This window comes from Astatotilapia calliptera, chromosome 6, assembly GCF_964374335.1.
Source record: "Astatotilapia calliptera chromosome 6, fAstCal68.1, whole genome shotgun sequence".
NCBI classification, from domain to species: Eukaryota; Metazoa; Chordata; class Actinopteri; order Cichliformes; family Cichlidae; genus Astatotilapia; species Astatotilapia calliptera.
The window spans coordinates 28,472,176-28,488,466 of NC_137427.1; the positions used below are offsets into that span (position 1 = coordinate 28,472,176).

General features: G+C 40.6%; 2 protein-coding genes across 14 annotated transcripts in view; one reads left to right on the forward strand and one right to left on the reverse strand.

The window, feature by feature from the left end:
• The window catches only part of fat1a (FAT atypical cadherin 1a), a 95,832-nt gene that overhangs the window by 46,090 nt on the left and 33,451 nt on the right, over positions 1-16,291 (forward strand). The window lies entirely within an intron of this gene.
• On the reverse strand, positions 831-14,946 carry LOC145429477 (uncharacterized). 2 transcript variants are annotated; one of them, XM_080303043.1, is made up of 23 exons: positions 14,769-14,946; positions 13,954-14,074; positions 13,710-13,872; positions 13,405-13,597; positions 11,759-11,860; positions 10,824-10,895; positions 10,554-10,655; positions 9,619-9,690; positions 9,349-9,450; positions 8,414-8,485; positions 8,144-8,245; positions 7,209-7,280; positions 6,939-7,040; positions 5,999-6,070; positions 5,729-5,830; positions 4,788-4,859; positions 4,518-4,619; positions 3,579-3,650; positions 3,309-3,410; positions 2,989-3,094; positions 2,026-2,184; positions 1,891-1,944; positions 831-1,458 (listed from the first exon to the last, which is right to left on the reverse strand). In XM_080303043.1, the coding sequence occupies exons 1-23, from the start codon at positions 14,805-14,807 to the stop codon at positions 1,211-1,213; spliced, it is 2,403 nt and encodes an 800-aa protein (XP_080159169.1). In that variant the 5' UTR covers positions 14,808-14,946; the 3' UTR covers positions 831-1,210. The 2 variants fall into 2 exon arrangements, with proteins under 2 accessions (XP_080159169.1, XP_080159168.1); XM_080303042.1 differs by having other exon boundaries at positions 1,891-1,947.

Genomic DNA, 16,291 nt, shown 5'->3' on the forward strand with positions numbered 1-16,291 from the left:
CCACCTTGTTTTGTCATGGCATTCACGCCATTTGCTCTGGCGTCAGGGGATAGTTCTCTTTCACTGTCAGCTCTACTCTTACTGGGAAGTGAATGGTTTTTGTAGCTGTTTTATATAATCGTGTTCGATTTTTAAAATAATGTGTCAGGCTACAGTGAAATGTATTAATTTACGCCTGAAGGCAGGTTTGCTTGCTTTTGATGGCCTAGTAATGTAAATCCCCCGGCTAATCATCCCGATTGTACAATGTTGGGATTAAACAGTAATGAATTTGCTCACCTCTGTGCTCGCAACAGTAAAATCAGTCCAAGAAGACAGGATTTCAGCAGGAAAACGTGCAAATGAGTTGTTAATTGTTGAGTATGACTTTGTTTTCTTTGGGGATAATATGTTGCTTATTTCCAAAACAACTCCCACAGAATTTCACTGCAAATTAGATCTGCTCACACACACACACACACACACACACACACACACACACATACGGGTCTATGTGGTATGGCGGGACTATACTACGTCAATCCGCCCGGTGGTGGTTTAAGTGGACTACCCTTTTGAAAGGACTTAGAGCCAAGGGAGCGAGGTTAAAGTGTTCGAAAAAATCTGAAAAAAATTTGGGTCACTTCAGACCTCATACACTCCCTATAGAAGTCTAGATACACTGATACACACCAACCAGACTCTATTGTGTTTTCTGGAGACATTGTCCACTTGACAACAATGTGTTTTATGAGGTCCAAAAAAAGCAATATTGGGTCTTTAAAGGGACAATGATGTAATATGTAAATAGCTCATCATTACCATGAATACACATCTGACAGGACACAGGATTACTGGAACATCATTTTATTAGTGTTCTTGGATCTGAACATTAATTTTAACCATAAATAAAAAAAGAAATCTATGGACAAAAATGCCCACGCTTCCCACAGAAATATAAAAATATAGAAAACAGAAAAATTAAAAACATTTAAAATGAATTTTAATAGTTTAAAGGTAAATATTAAGGGGAGAAAATATGCATTTATAATTTTTTATTTTAAATATAACCCGTCAAAAAAAACCCTAAATAAATTAAATGTAAAAATTATGAAATACAAACTACTTCTGTATTTAACAAGAACTTTTTTTTCTTTAAACAGAACATCAGTGTTAACAACAATTGGCAATCTGACCAAGATGTAAAACCACAGCTCTCTAAACAGTTATTTTAGTTCATTTTTTTCTGCCTTTTTGCAGTTAATCCTCTGTTTCTTACAAAATCTCTTATGTTTTGAACTGTTCTTCCTGCCAACACCGGATCTTCTACCAATTTGCAATGACTGCATTCATTTTTGGTGGCTAGTTTCCCTTCGTTTATGTGGTCTTTCAAATGCCTCATCACTGCAGCAACCTCAGCCTTGGACCACATGTTTTTGGGAGCTCTTCGGGAATTGTGGGATTGAGCAGCATTTTTCTCTGGAAGATATATAAAGTAGTAGTAGTTAAAACAAACAAAAAACCAAACAAAAAAAACAAAAAACATTTGCTTGTTAAAAGAATGGATGCTACCCTGTACTAACTTCTGAAATGTGTTGCTACCATCAATATCAAAACGAGCTAAAATTCTGTTTGAAAATTTATCAAATTTCTAAAATGAGACAACATTTAGTGTTCCGCTGTGAATAAAAGACTGAATAAAAAGTTGAATAAAAGTCTCTTGATGCATGCTCAATCATCCAGGTAAGTAAATCCCAAAACGTTGATTCTGTTAATCTGGACGTAGCGTTTTCAGTGGGAGAAACATTTTGTCACTCATCCAAGTGACTTTTTGCCACCACTCTGCAGTTTGCCATATGTTGCAAAGTGATGAAACAATAATAAGCTTCGAGAACCAACTGCACCCCTTACCTTCAGAGGGAGCAGCAGTCTCACTTGCTGCAGGCATTGTGAGTAGTCCTTCATCTGCTGATTACACAATTTGATTAAGTTTTAATATTTGTAACAAACATTTTATCCACAGAAACCAAGCTAGTGGTAACTTACCACAATCTACAGTGTCTTGGGGCTGCGCTGTGTTTGTGGAATCAGCTACTGCATGTACAGGCTCACTGGTGCCACACGCCGACATTGTGAGTGATGTGTCATCATCATCTGATTCACTCTCACTGTCCTTTGTTTCAGCATCACTTAATGCAATTTCATCTGAGAAATTGTGGGGGAAAAAAACCCAAAAAAACCAAACACATACAACCCCCCCAAAAACCTCACATTAACAACGAGATATGACAAAAAACAGAGCAAATACTGGAAATTATAGTACATAGTTTTACTATTTAAGGCCTGCTGCTGGGTTGTTGCCCTCCTATGGCCTACTCCACATCCAGGTAGCACCTCCATGCTCTGGACACTACACTAACAGACACAGCAAACCTTCTTGCCACAGCTCACATTGATGTGCTACGCTAGATGAGCTGCACTACCTGAGCCACTTGTTTGGGTTGTAGACTGTCTCATGCTACCACTAAAATGAAATCACCACCAGCATTCAAAAGTGACCATAACATCAGCCAGAAAGAATAAGTGCTGAGAAGTGGTCTGTGGTCACCACCTGCAGAACCAGTCCTTTATTATGGTGAATTGACTATAATTTCCACTTGTTGTCTACTCTATTTGCAAAACAGCATGTGAAACTGGTTGTCAGTGTTACTTCCTAAGTGAACAGTTTGATATAACAGAAGTGTGACTGACTTGGAGTAACATCGCATCGTTTAAGTGTTCCCTTTATTATTTTGAGCAGTTTATGTTATGGAATGGGGAATTGAGGACAATCCCAAGTATACCATTTTTACAAGGTCCTGCACCAATGAGGTAATACTACATTTCTTTAATTAGACGTGACCACCCATTAATTAAAAAGGGAGCAGTGTTCATTTCAGCTAGTCTTAACTTGTTGAACTCCATTAATGCTTTTTACTATATAATGTACCTATTCACTAAATGTCTCACCTTTGCACTTATAGCCAAGCCACTTGAGGGAGGAAACCAGTCCCACACACTGAATGCACTTGTCCAAAGATGATATTGTTGTGCACACCAGACGATGATTGTGACACTGTTAGCAAAATATTGCAACATTTATTTGTTTTGGACAGTTGGAAAGGTGAGGTGTTTTCAATTCAGTTGCAGATATCAACTAATAAACTTCATCCATGTAAATCACATCACACCCAGGTGACTGCCAAACACACACACACACACAGCATCCATAAGGAATGATGATAGATTAAATTATTAGTTCATTAAGTGGTACACTGGATTATATTTACCCTTTCAGGCTCTGGATGTTTCAGGTCCAGATCATTGTTTGGAAAGCTGTTTGGTTGCGGCTTTAGGCAGCTCACAGTCTTCTGAATCTGGCTGGTCTCAGTCTTCGTGTGTAACAGATAGAGAATGAAGACAAAAGAACAGTAATCTGACAGTTACTAAAAATGCATCACTCAAGAGGATGAATAGACCATTTCACTATTGGCAAATAGCGTAAGGTACACATCGTGCATGAGAAACATTCATTAAAATCTGTCCTAGGTCAATGTTACCTCTTCAAAATCTTGCACTGAAGAAGAATGCATGGCTTCTGAGTCTTGCTGAGGCATTTCTTCATCAAGATCCTGCAACAAAGAAAAGATGGCACAAAGATTAGACCAAGTGCTCTTCTTGCAACTGTACTGGGCAGGCCTGTGCTTCTGTTTTTAATTTGCATGTGTGTGTGTGGGGGGGGGCCTTTCCACTCAAGAAATGTTTTCTTCTGAAAAAAATACTGGCTACAATAGTTAACAACTGATTCCTTTGCAATCATCCATCCTCTTCCACTTATCCTTATCAGGATTGTGGGGTAGCAGTTTTGGGGCCTATACCAGCTACCATAGGGCAGTACAACCTGGACAGATCACCAGTCTAACATGGAAGGACAAGCATTTGCATTCACACCAAAGGGCAGTTTTGAATCACCAGTTAACCTAACCCCATAAGCTACATCTTTGGACTGTGGGAAGAAGCCAGAGTACACAGCCAGAGAGAGCCCATGCACTAAAGCAGTAAAAAGTGCCTAAAACAACTTAAGAAGTTGTATAGTACTATCTATCTTAATGTTCAAGCCTGAGTTTCAAAAAATTTCAACATAGAAACAAAGCACATGCAGTCAGTTCTGCATGCTGTAGGTCAAACTGTCAAGACATACGAGAAGACCCCTCCTAAAACCAGAGTGATGTCACCATGAAGCAAACTTTGACGGAGTCCCCCAATAACAGTGTGGTCCTCCTAAGTCACATTTGGGTGGTTAACACACACACACACACACACACTCAGATGTTATCCAGACTTGCACTTTGAAACAATGAAAAGGACCTACAAGCCACGGTCCATGTAAATCACATCACACCCAGGTGACTGCCAAACACACACACACACAGCATCCATAAAGAATGATGATAGATTAAATTATTAGTTCATTAAGTGGTACACTGGATTATATTTACCCTTTCAGGCTCTGGATGTTTCAGGTCCAGATCATTGTTTGGAAAGCTGTTTGGTTGCGGCTTTAGGCAGCTCACAGTCTTCTGAATCTGGCTGGTCTCAGTCTTCGTGTGTAACAGATAGAGAATGAAGACAAAAGAACAGTAATCTGACAGTTACTAAAAATGCATCACTCAAGAGGATGAATAGACCATTTCACTATCGGCAAATAGCGTAAGGTACACATCGTGCATGAGAAACATTCATTAAAATCTGTCCTAGGTCAATGTTACCTCTTCAAAATCTTGCACTGAAGAAGAATGCATGGCTTCTGAGTCTTGCTGAGGCATTTCTTCATCAAGATCCTGCAACAAAGAAAAGATGGCACAAAGATTAGACCAAGTGCTCTTCTTGCAACTGTACTGGGCAGGCCTGTGCTTCTGTTTTTAATTTGCATGTGTGTGTGTGGGGGGGGGCCTTTCCACTCAAGAAATGTTTTCTTCTGAAAAAAATACTGGCTACAATAGTTAACAACTGATTCCTTTGCAATCATCCATCCTCTTCCACTTATCCTTATCAGGATTGTGGGGTAGCAGTTTTGGGGCCTATACCAGCTACCATAGGGCAGTACAACCTGGACAGATCACCAGTCTAACATGGAAGGACAAGCATTTGCATTCACACCAAAGGGCAGTTTTGAATCACCAGTTAACCTAACCCCATAAGCTACATCTTTGGACTGTGGGAAGAAGCCAGAGTACACAGCCAGAGAGAGCCCATGCACTAAAGCAGTAAAAAGTGCCTAAAACAACTTAAGAAGTTGTATAGTACTATCTATCTTAATGTTCAAGCCTGAGTTTCAAAAAATTTCAACATAGAAACAAAGCACATGCAGTCAGTTCTGCATGCTGTAGGTCAAACTGTCAAGACATACGAGAAGACCCCTCCTAAAACCAGAGTGATGTCACCATGAAGCAAACTTTGACGGAGTCCCCCAATAACAGTGTGGTCCTCCTAAGTCACATTTGGGTGGTTAACACACACACACACACACACACACTCAGATGTTATCCAGACTTGCACTTTGAAACAATGAAAAGGACCCACAAGCCACGGTCCATGTAAATCACATCACACCCAGGTGACTGCCAAACACACACACACACAGCATCCATAAAGAATGATGATAGATTAAATTATTAGTTCATTAAGTGGTACACTGGATTATATTTACCCTTTCAGGCTCTGGATGTTTCAGGTCCAGATCATTGTTTGGAAAGCTGTTTGGTTGCGGCTTTAGGCAGCTCACAGTCTTCTGAATCTGGCTGGTCTCAGTCTTCGTGTGTAACAGATAGAGAATGAAGACAAAAGAACAGTAATCTGACAGTTACTAAAAATGCATCACTCAAGAGGATGAATAGACCATTTCACTATTGGCAAATAGCGTAAGGTACACATCGTGCATGAGAAACATTCATTAAAATCTGTCCTAGGTCAATGTTACCTCTTCAAAATCTTGCACTGAAGAAGAATGCATGGCTTCTGAGTCTTGCTGAGGCATTTCTTCATCAAGATCCTGCAACAAAGAAAAGATGGCACAAAGATTAGACCAAGTGCTCTTCTTGCAACTGTACTGGGCAGGCCTGTGCTTCTGTTTTTAATTTGCATGTGTGTGTGTGGGGGGGGGGCCTTTCCACTCAAGAAATGTTTTCTTCTGAAAAAAATACTGGCTACAATAGTTAACAACTGATTCCTTTGCAATCATCCATCCTCTTCCACTTATCCTTATCAGGATTGTGGGGTAGCAGTTTTGGGGCCTATACCAGCTACCATAGGGCAGTACAACCTGGACAGATCACCAGTCTAACATGGAAGGACAAGCATTTGCATTCACACCAAAGGGCAGTTTTGAATCACCAGTTAACCTAACCCCATAAGCTACATCTTTGGACTGTGGGAAGAAGCCAGAGTACACAGCCAGAGAGAGCCCATGCACTAAAGCAGTAAAAAGTGCCTAAAACAACTTAAGAAGTTGTATAGTACTATCTATCTTAATGTTCAAGCCTGAGTTTCAAAAAATTTCAACATAGAAACAAAGCACATGCAGTCAGTTCTGCATGCTGTAGGTCAAACTGTCAAGACATACGAGAAGACCCCTCCTAAAACCAGAGTGATGTCACCATGAAGCAAACTTTGACGGAGTCCCCCAATAACAGTGTGGTCCTCCTAAGTCACATTTGGGTGGTTAACACACACACACACACACACACTCAGATGTTATCCAGACTTGCACTTTGAAACAATGAAAAGGACCTACAAGCCACGGTCCATGTAAATCACATCACACCCAGGTGACTGCCAAACACACACACACACAGCATCCATAAAGAATGATGATAGATTAAATTATTAGTTCATTAAGTGGTACACTGGATTATATTTACCCTTTCAGGCTCTGGATGTTTCAGGTCCAGATCATTGTTTGGAAAGCTGTTTGGTTGCGGCTTTAGGCAGCTCACAGTCTTCTGAATCTGGCTGGTCTCAGTCTTCGTGTGTAACAGATAGAGAATGAAGACAAAAGAACAGTAATCTGACAGTTACTAAAAATGCATCACTCAAGAGGATGAATAGACCATTTCACTATTGGCAAATAGCGTAAGGTACACATCGTGCATGAGAAACATTCATTAAAATCTGTCCTAGGTCAATGTTACCTCTTCAAAATCTTGCACTGAAGAAGAATGCATGGCTTCTGAGTCTTGCTGAGGCATTTCTTCATCAAGATCCTGCAACAAAGAAAAGATGGCACAAAGATTAGACCAAGTGCTCTTCTTGCAACTGTACTGGGCAGGCCTGTGCTTCTGTTTTTAATTTGCATGTGTGTGTGTGGGGGGGGGCCTTTCCACTCAAGAAATGTTTTCTTCTGAAAAAAATACTGGCTACAATAGTTAACAACTGATTCCTTTGCAATCATCCATCCTCTTCCACTTATCCTTATCAGGATTGTGGGGTAGCAGTTTTGGGGCCTATACCAGCTACCATAGGGCAGTACAACCTGGACAGATCACCAGTCTAACATGGAAGGACAAGCATTTGCATTCACACCAAAGGGCAGTTTTGAATCACCAGTTAACCTAACCCCATAAGCTACATCTTTGGACTGTGGGAAGAAGCCAGAGTACACAGCCAGAGAGAGCCCATGCACTAAAGCAGTAAAAAGTGCCTAAAACAACTTAAGAAGTTGTATAGTACTATCTATCTTAATGTTCAAGCCTGAGTTTCAAAAAATTTCAACATAGAAACAAAGCACATGCAGTCAGTTCTGCATGCTGTAGGTCAAACTGTCAAGACATACGAGAAGACCCCTCCTAAAACCAGAGTGATGTCACCATGAAGCAAACTTTGACGGAGTCCCCCAATAACAGTGTGGTCCTCCTAAGTCACATTTGGGTGGTTAACACACACACACACACACTCAGATGTTATCCAGACTTGCACTTTGAAACAATGAAAAGGACCTACAAGCCACGGTCCATGTAAATCACATCACACCCAGGTGACTGCCAAACACACACACACACAGCATCCATAAAGAATGATGATAGATTAAATTATTAGTTCATTAAGTGGTACACTGGATTATATTTACCCTTTCAGGCTCTGGATGTTTCAGGTCCAGATCATTGTTTGGAAAGCTGTTTGGTTGCGGCTTTAGGCAGCTCACAGTCTTCTGAATCTGGCTGGTCTCAGTCTTCGTGTGTAACAGATAGAGAATGAAGACAAAAGAACAGTAATCTGACAGTTACTAAAAATGCATCACTCAAGAGGATGAATAGACCATTTCACTATTGGCAAATAGCGTAAGGTACACATCGTGCATGAGAAACATTCATTAAAATCTGTCCTAGGTCAATGTTACCTCTTCAAAATCTTGCACTGAAGAAGAATGCATGGCTTCTGAGTCTTGCTGAGGCATTTCTTCATCAAGATCCTGCAACAAAGAAAAGATGGCACAAAGATTAGACCAAGTGCTCTTCTTGCAACTGTACTGGGCAGGCCTGTGCTTCTGTTTTTAATTTGCATGTGTGTGTGTGTGGGGGGGCCTTTCCACTCAAGAAATGTTTTCTTCTGAAAAAAATACTGGCTACAATAGTTAACAACTGATTCCTTTGCAATCATCCATCCTCTTCCACTTATCCTTATCAGGATTGTGGGGTAGCAGTTTTGGGGCCTATACCAGCTACCATAGGGCAGTACAACCTGGACAGATCACCAGTCTAACATGGAAGGACAAGCATTTGCATTCACACCAAAGGGCAGTTTTGAATCACCAGTTAACCTAACCCCATAAGCTACATCTTTGGACTGTGGGAAGAAGCCAGAGTACACAGCCAGAGAGAGCCCATGCACTAAAGCAGTAAAAAGTGCCTAAAACAACTTAAGAAGTTGTATAGTACTATCTATCTTAATGTTCAAGCCTGAGTTTCAAAAAATTTCAACATAGAAACAAAGCACATGCAGTCAGTTCTGCATGCTGTAGGTCAAACTGTCAAGACATACGAGAAGACCCCTCCTAAAACCAGAGTGATGTCACCATGAAGCAAACTTTGACGGAGTCCCCCAATAACAGTGTGGTCCTCCTAAGTCACATTTGGGTGGTTAACACACACACACACACACTCAGATGTTATCCAGACTTGCACTTTGAAACAATGAAAAGGACCTACAAGCCACGGTCCATGTAAATCACATCACACCCAGGTGACTGCCAAACACACACACACACAGCATCCATAAAGAATGATGATAGATTAAATTATTAGTTCATTAAGTGGTACACTGGATTATATTTACCCTTTCAGGCTCTGGATGTTTCAGGTCCAGATCATTGTTTGGAAAGCTGTTTGGTTGCGGCTTTAGGCAGCTCACAGTCTTCTGAATCTGGCTGGTCTCAGTCTTCGTGTGTAACAGATAGAGAATGAAGACAAAAGAACAGTAATCTGACAGTTACTAAAAATGCATCACTCAAGAGGATGAATAGACCATTTCACTATTGGCAAATAGCGTAAGGTACACATCGTGCATGAGAAACATTCATTAAAATCTGTCCTAGGTCAATGTTACCTCTTCAAAATCTTGCACTGAAGAAGAATGCATGGCTTCTGAGTCTTGCTGAGGCATTTCTTCATCAAGATCCTGCAACAAAGAAAAGATGGCACAAAGATTAGACCAAGTGCTCTTCTTGCAACTGTACTGGGCAGGCCTGTGCTTCTGTTTTTAATTTGCATGTGTGTGTGTGTGGGGGGGCCTTTCCACTCAAGAAATGTTTTCTTCTGAAAAAAATACTGGCTACAATAGTTAACAACTGATTCCTTTGCAATCATCCATCCTCTTCCACTTATCCTTATCAGGATTGTGGGGTAGCAGTTTTGGGGCCTATACCAGCTACCATAGGGCAGTACAACCTGGACAGATCACCAGTCTAACATGGAAGGACAAGCATTTGCATTCACACCAAAGGGCAGTTTTGAATCACCAGTTAACCTAACCCCATAAGCTACATCTTTGGACTGTGGGAAGAAGCCAGAGTACACAGCCAGAGAGAGCCCATGCACTAAAGCAGTAAAAAGTGCCTAAAACAACTTAAGAAGTTGTATAGTACTATCTATCTTAATGTTCAAGCCTGAGTTTCAAAAAATTTCAACATAGAAACAAAGCACATGCAGTCAGTTCTGCATGCTGTAGGTCAAACTGTCAAGACATACGAGAAGACCCCTCCTAAAACCAGAGTGATGTCACCATGAAGCAAACTTTGACGGAGTCCCCCAATAACAGTGTGGTCCTCCTAAGTCACATTTGGGTGGTTAACACACACACACACACACTCAGATGTTATCCAGACTTGCACTTTGAAACAATGAAAAGGACCTACAAGCCACGGTCCATGTAAATCACATCACACCCAGGTGACTGCCAAACACACACACACACAGCATCCATAAAGAATGATGATAGATTAAATTATTAGTTCATTAAGTGGTACACTGGATTATATTTACCCTTTCAGGCTCTGGATGTTTCAGGTCCAGATCATTGTTTGGAAAGCTGTTTGGTTGCGGCTTTAGGCAGCTCACAGTCTTCTGAATCTGGCTGGTCTCAGTCTTCGTGTGTAACAGATAGAGAATGAAGACAAAAGAACAGTAATCTGACAGTTACTAAAAATGCATCACTCAAGAGGATGAATAGACCATTTCACTATTGGCAAATAGCGTAAGGTACACATCGTGCATGAGAAACATTCATTAAAATCTGTCCTAGGTCAATGTTACCTCTTCAAAATCTTGCACTGAAGAAGAATGCATGGCTTCTGAGTCTTGCTGAGGCATTTCTTCATCAAGATCCTGCAACAAAGAAAAGATGGCACAAAGATTAGACCAAGTGCTCTTCTTGCAACTGTACTGGGCAGGCCTGTGCTTCTGTTTTTAATTTGCATGTGTGTGTGTGGGGGGGGGCCTTTCCACTCAAGAAATGTTTTCTTCTGAAAAAAATACTGGCTACAATAGTTAACAACTGATTCCTTTGCAATCATCCATCCTCTTCCACTTATCCTTATCAGGATTGTGGGGTAGCAGTTTTGGGGCCTATACCAGCTACCATAGGGCAGTACAACCTGGACAGATCACCAGTCTAACATGGAAGGACAAGCATTTGCATTCACACCAAAGGGCAGTTTTGAATCACCAGTTAACCTAACCCCATAAGCTACATCTTTGGACTGTGGGAAGAAGCCAGAGTACACAGCCAGAGAGAGCCCATGCACTAAAGCAGTAAAAAGTGCCTAAAACAACTTAAGAAGTTGTATAGTACTATCTATCTTAATGTTCAAGCCTGAGTTTCAAAAAATTTCAACATAGAAACAAAGCACATGCAGTCAGTTCTGCATGCTGTAGGTCAAACTGTCAAGACATACGAGAAGACCCCTCCTAAAACCAGAGTGATGTCACCATGAAGCAAACTTTGACGGAGTCCCCCAATAACAGTGTGGTCCTCCTAAGTCACATTTGGGTGGTTAACACACACACACACACACTCAGATGTTATCCAGACTTGCACTTTGAAACAATGAAAAGGACCTACAAGCCACGGTCCATGTAAATCACATCACACCCAGGTGACTGCCAAACACACACACACACAGCATCCATAAAGAATGATGATAGATTAAATTATTAGTTCATTAAGTGGTACACTGGATTATATTTACCCTTTCAGGCTCTGGATGTTTCAGGTCCAGATCATTGTTTGGAAAGCTGTTTGGTTGCGGCTTTAGGCAGCTCACAGTCTTCTGAATCTGGCTGGTCTCAGTCTTCGTGTGTAACAGATAGAGAATGAAGACAAAAGAACAGTAATCTGACAGTTACTAAAAATGCATCACTCAAGAGGATGAATAGACCATTTCACTATTGGCAAATAGCGTAAGGTACACATCGTGCATGAGAAACATTCATTAAAATCAGATCATTGTTTGGAAAGCTGTTTGGTTGCGGCTTTAGGCAGCTCACAGTCTTCTGAATCTGGCTGGTCTCCGTCTTCGTGTGTAACAGATAGAAAATGAATATACAGTGCATTTTTGAAGAGGCTTTTGAAACATTAAATAAACTGTATGAGAAAGATAAGTTTCAAGCTATTGTCTTTAAAATATTCACTGTCATGTATAGAGAATTTAAGGCCCTATGATTAAGAGACAAATAGTCAGTGTGATTTCTTTATTTTTTAAGCCATTGCTAAAGGAGTAAAACAATCACCTGTAGCAGCAACGAACTGTCACTAGGGCCCATTTATCTTCGAGGGACAAAATTTAAAATGAATCTAACTAAAGAGGCTACACAGCAAAATCTCCAGTGTTAAATTAACACTAGAGAGTGTCTATATGGGTCCACACAACACTGTTGAGTGTTGAATTAACACTTTTGACAGTGTTATATGTTTAAAAGTAACCTAGTCAGTTTTGAAGATTAACAAAGACTAACACTGAGCAGTGCTGATTTTCTAACACTGGAATATTTCTAACATTTTGAGTTATTTTCCAGTGTTAGAAAATCAGCACTGCTCAGTGTTAGCCATTGTTAATCTTCAAAACCGACTAGGTTACTTTTAAACATATAACACTGTCAAAAGTGTTAATTTAACACTCAACAGTGTTGTATTTAACACTCAGAGGTGTGGACCCTTATAGACACTCTCCAGTGTTAATTTAACACTGGAGATTTTGCTGTGTAGAATCACATTAAACATCAATCACTGTTAAAATTTAGAAACCGAAAGCCATTTTTTATTTCTGCATACCTGCTGATATTTTTTTAGTGCTTTTAGAGGGCTTTGATGTGGCAGCCATCACAATTGCCTGTTTTCCATTAGTACCTACCCCTGTTTTTCCAGTAGGTTATAGTACCATGTAGTTTTTCAGTAACTACTGCACCAAGGTTCCAAGTGATCCAAAGTGATCAGAAAATTTGACATAGACTGAATGCCACCAGGTGGCTGGTCAATGGTGTCACTCGATAAGTTATGAGTGCGCCTCCTTCGTGAAAATCCAAGCCATCATTTTTGAAACTCTGAAATGTTTGAAATAGCGACCAAAATTAACAGCGTGATCCCTGAATTGAACACTAAAGTATAGACTGAGCAGCAGGCATTTTGTCACCTTGACGTCCATGCTTGCTGTGGCATTTATATCACTGGATGCTCGGCTGCATTGCTATAGTTACCCCAGGCACAGTAGGTGATACTCAATTTCAGTGAAAAACTAGATGCCCTAAGTCACGTTAAGCCAATTTGAGTAGGTACAAATGTAAAAATGGCTTAGGGTATGCAATTTATCAGTTCCAAAAAGTACAATTGTAGAAATACCTTGCATCTCCAGAGCCAATCCGAGTCACCATAATTATAGTCTATTTCTTCACCTGGACTTATGTCTCTGCTTGCAAATAAGCATAGATGGGGCTTTCCATTGATATTTAATATTTTCATCTTAGCACTTGTCAACGACAACCACATCAGTCCAAGTCTGCCTAATGACCCATCTTCTTGAGATGCATCCACACTGTGGGGTTAGGCAAAAAAGTATTAGCTTAACTAGTTAGGAAGCTTTTTTTCATAAATCAAAAGCAATGTGTAATTTAATCTTAATCAAACTACACTGATATAATACGCACCACCAGAGTTTTCCATCAAACTTGAATTCAAACATGAACACCTTCAGGCTGTCATGATAAACTCTGTGTCTCCGCTCACATTCTTCTTTTGTTATGAGTTTACCTCTGTATTCCAAAAGAAAGTCTCCTTTTTGGAATGGAACAGTCGTGAAAATGCCCCGACCTGAATTGCAGAGGCATACCAAGTGAGTGACAAAAGACAGTGACAAACTCCAAATCTAATCCAAACTAAAGACCAACTTACCTTTGAAGGCATTTATGTAGTGGATATCAAGTCCCAGTTTGTCCCTTCCAGCAGAAACATGACAGACTGCATCCTCCCGTGGAGGAATGAGTCTCCTTCGCATGTTCTCCTGTACGATTGGCTGTATTACCAAAGCATATAAAGTATTACGATTATCGTCATCATTGTCATCATCATCAGTAGTAGCAGAACTAGCAGTAGTGTAGTTTACAGCATAAACACAGCTGACTTATTCATAGTGCTAATTTATGCCTTCTTTTAAAATGTTAAAGGCCTAGTACTCAAAATGGCGACATGTGACATTTCTGTAATGGCGACTGCAGAGAGTGATACAAGTACTGAGAAAGCTTAGGCATCAAAACTGTAAGAAGTTTTTTCTTCAGGCATATAAATAAATACACGACTAAATACACTTATACCCTTGCTTTTATTTTAGGGCTGTCAGCAGAATGGACAGACATTGGACAAACTGCCCGAAATTAGCTAACAGCGACATCAGGGATTTTGACTCAGACTGCGCTGGTTTAATTGTTAATCGCGTTAGTCGCGATGTCGGCATTAACACGTTTAAGCCACAATAATGCTTTAACACCGAGTAAATCCTAACACGGGTTAGCCCGCTTTATCGCGTTGACGCGGTTAGTCGTCAGCCCTATTTTATTTACTCAATGACAAACGCTGGGGCCGTTTTACTTCTTCAAAGACTCACTAACAGTCCATAAAGCATAAATTAAACCAGTTTAATATAGGCCTGTGCACCTATAATTTCATATAGTATTAAAGTCATGGTGCATTTTACATTAAAAAAGGCTTACCTTTGTGTTTTTAATCCGTCTTCGTATTGCCGTCGACATACACTTGTTAAAGGGCACGCGCGCGAAAGTTGTGGCGCCGTTTCCTGTAGGTACCGCCTATATATATAGCCTACCAATCACAATGACTTCCGGCCGTGTGTATTGAAAATGTGTATTAAATTGCAGTACCTACACACATCCACTCTAACTCGAAACGTCGCTGTGCAATACACTGGAATACACAAAAATCAGGTGAGGGGTATAGGTGGACTTTTAAGAAAATCAGAAAATCTTTTAATTATAGTTTAATAAATGAATTTACACTACAGTTTAAGCAAATACAGGTCAAAAGATAAATAATGACCTCATAAGAAGTAGAAAAAATTATTATTTAGACACTTAAAAATGCATTTACAAGTCATGTTTTAGGGGGACACATGAATACACAGCAAAAAGTCGAAATGTCCCCGGAGCCCAGGTACAGCGCAGGTCAAATGTCAATCCATACCACATAGACGCACTCACACACACACACACACACACACACACACACACACACACACACACACACACACACAGCACCTTATGAAACCTCAAAAGTCGGACTTACCGGTATATATTCCTCAAATCAAAGTCATGTGGAAGCTGTGCTGCCAGACGTGCTGGCCTATTTTCTTTCTCCTAGGAATGTTTTTTTCCTTTTCTTTTTGTTCTCCATCTTTTTCTAGCCCCCTTTTGTCTTTCTTTCTGTTTTTTTCAGGGTTTTTTTTCCAGAAATCTTTATCTTTCTTGGCTATGCCTTCAGAGATGATGATAATTCTGTTTGGGTAGAATAAAGTGCAAACAGGAGTGCTGGACCTGTGTGGATAGTGGCCTCTGTTAATCCTGTTTTGGGAACATGTTTGAGTACTCGGTGCCAGCGGCCCCCCTTTGCCCAGAACCTGCCACCTGGCAGGGGGGCTTCCTCTCCTACGCATGGCACAGGAGGACAATGAGCACAATGAAAAGCCCCCCCGTGTCCTGTTCTGAATACCTCACAAAAAAGGTGTTTTGTAATTCAGGAGGCACTGTTTTAAATACGCTTTTGTTCTTGTACATCTTTTTTTTTCAAATTAAAATGACATGATGAAAATTGAAAATGATTTTTAATCCAGCCCACTGGGGACTCCAGTGGTAATATCAGTATGAGGGCCTCTGGTTTGTGGGAGGTCTTTGGAAAACAGTGGGCCAGTCTGTCGTTCTTTCCGTATGACCGTTGTAGATCTATGAAAGCGTCGCTGAAGTATCAGCTGATGTAGACGAGGGGTGCCGCATTCCAGCTCGGGCACCTCATAGCCAGGAGCTGCGCCAACAAGGCAGCCTCGGCATGCAGCCCAGTCCCCCCACCCCGTCTCCAGCTATATGGCATCCTCCTTTGGCTGTGCAGAAGTACCTCAAGCTGTTCTGCTCACAATCTGTTCCTGGTCTCCTGTTTCTTCTGTTATCTCAGTCCACATTACAAAGACTCTCTTTATGTCTCACTCGACTGTTGAGTTTATTTACTC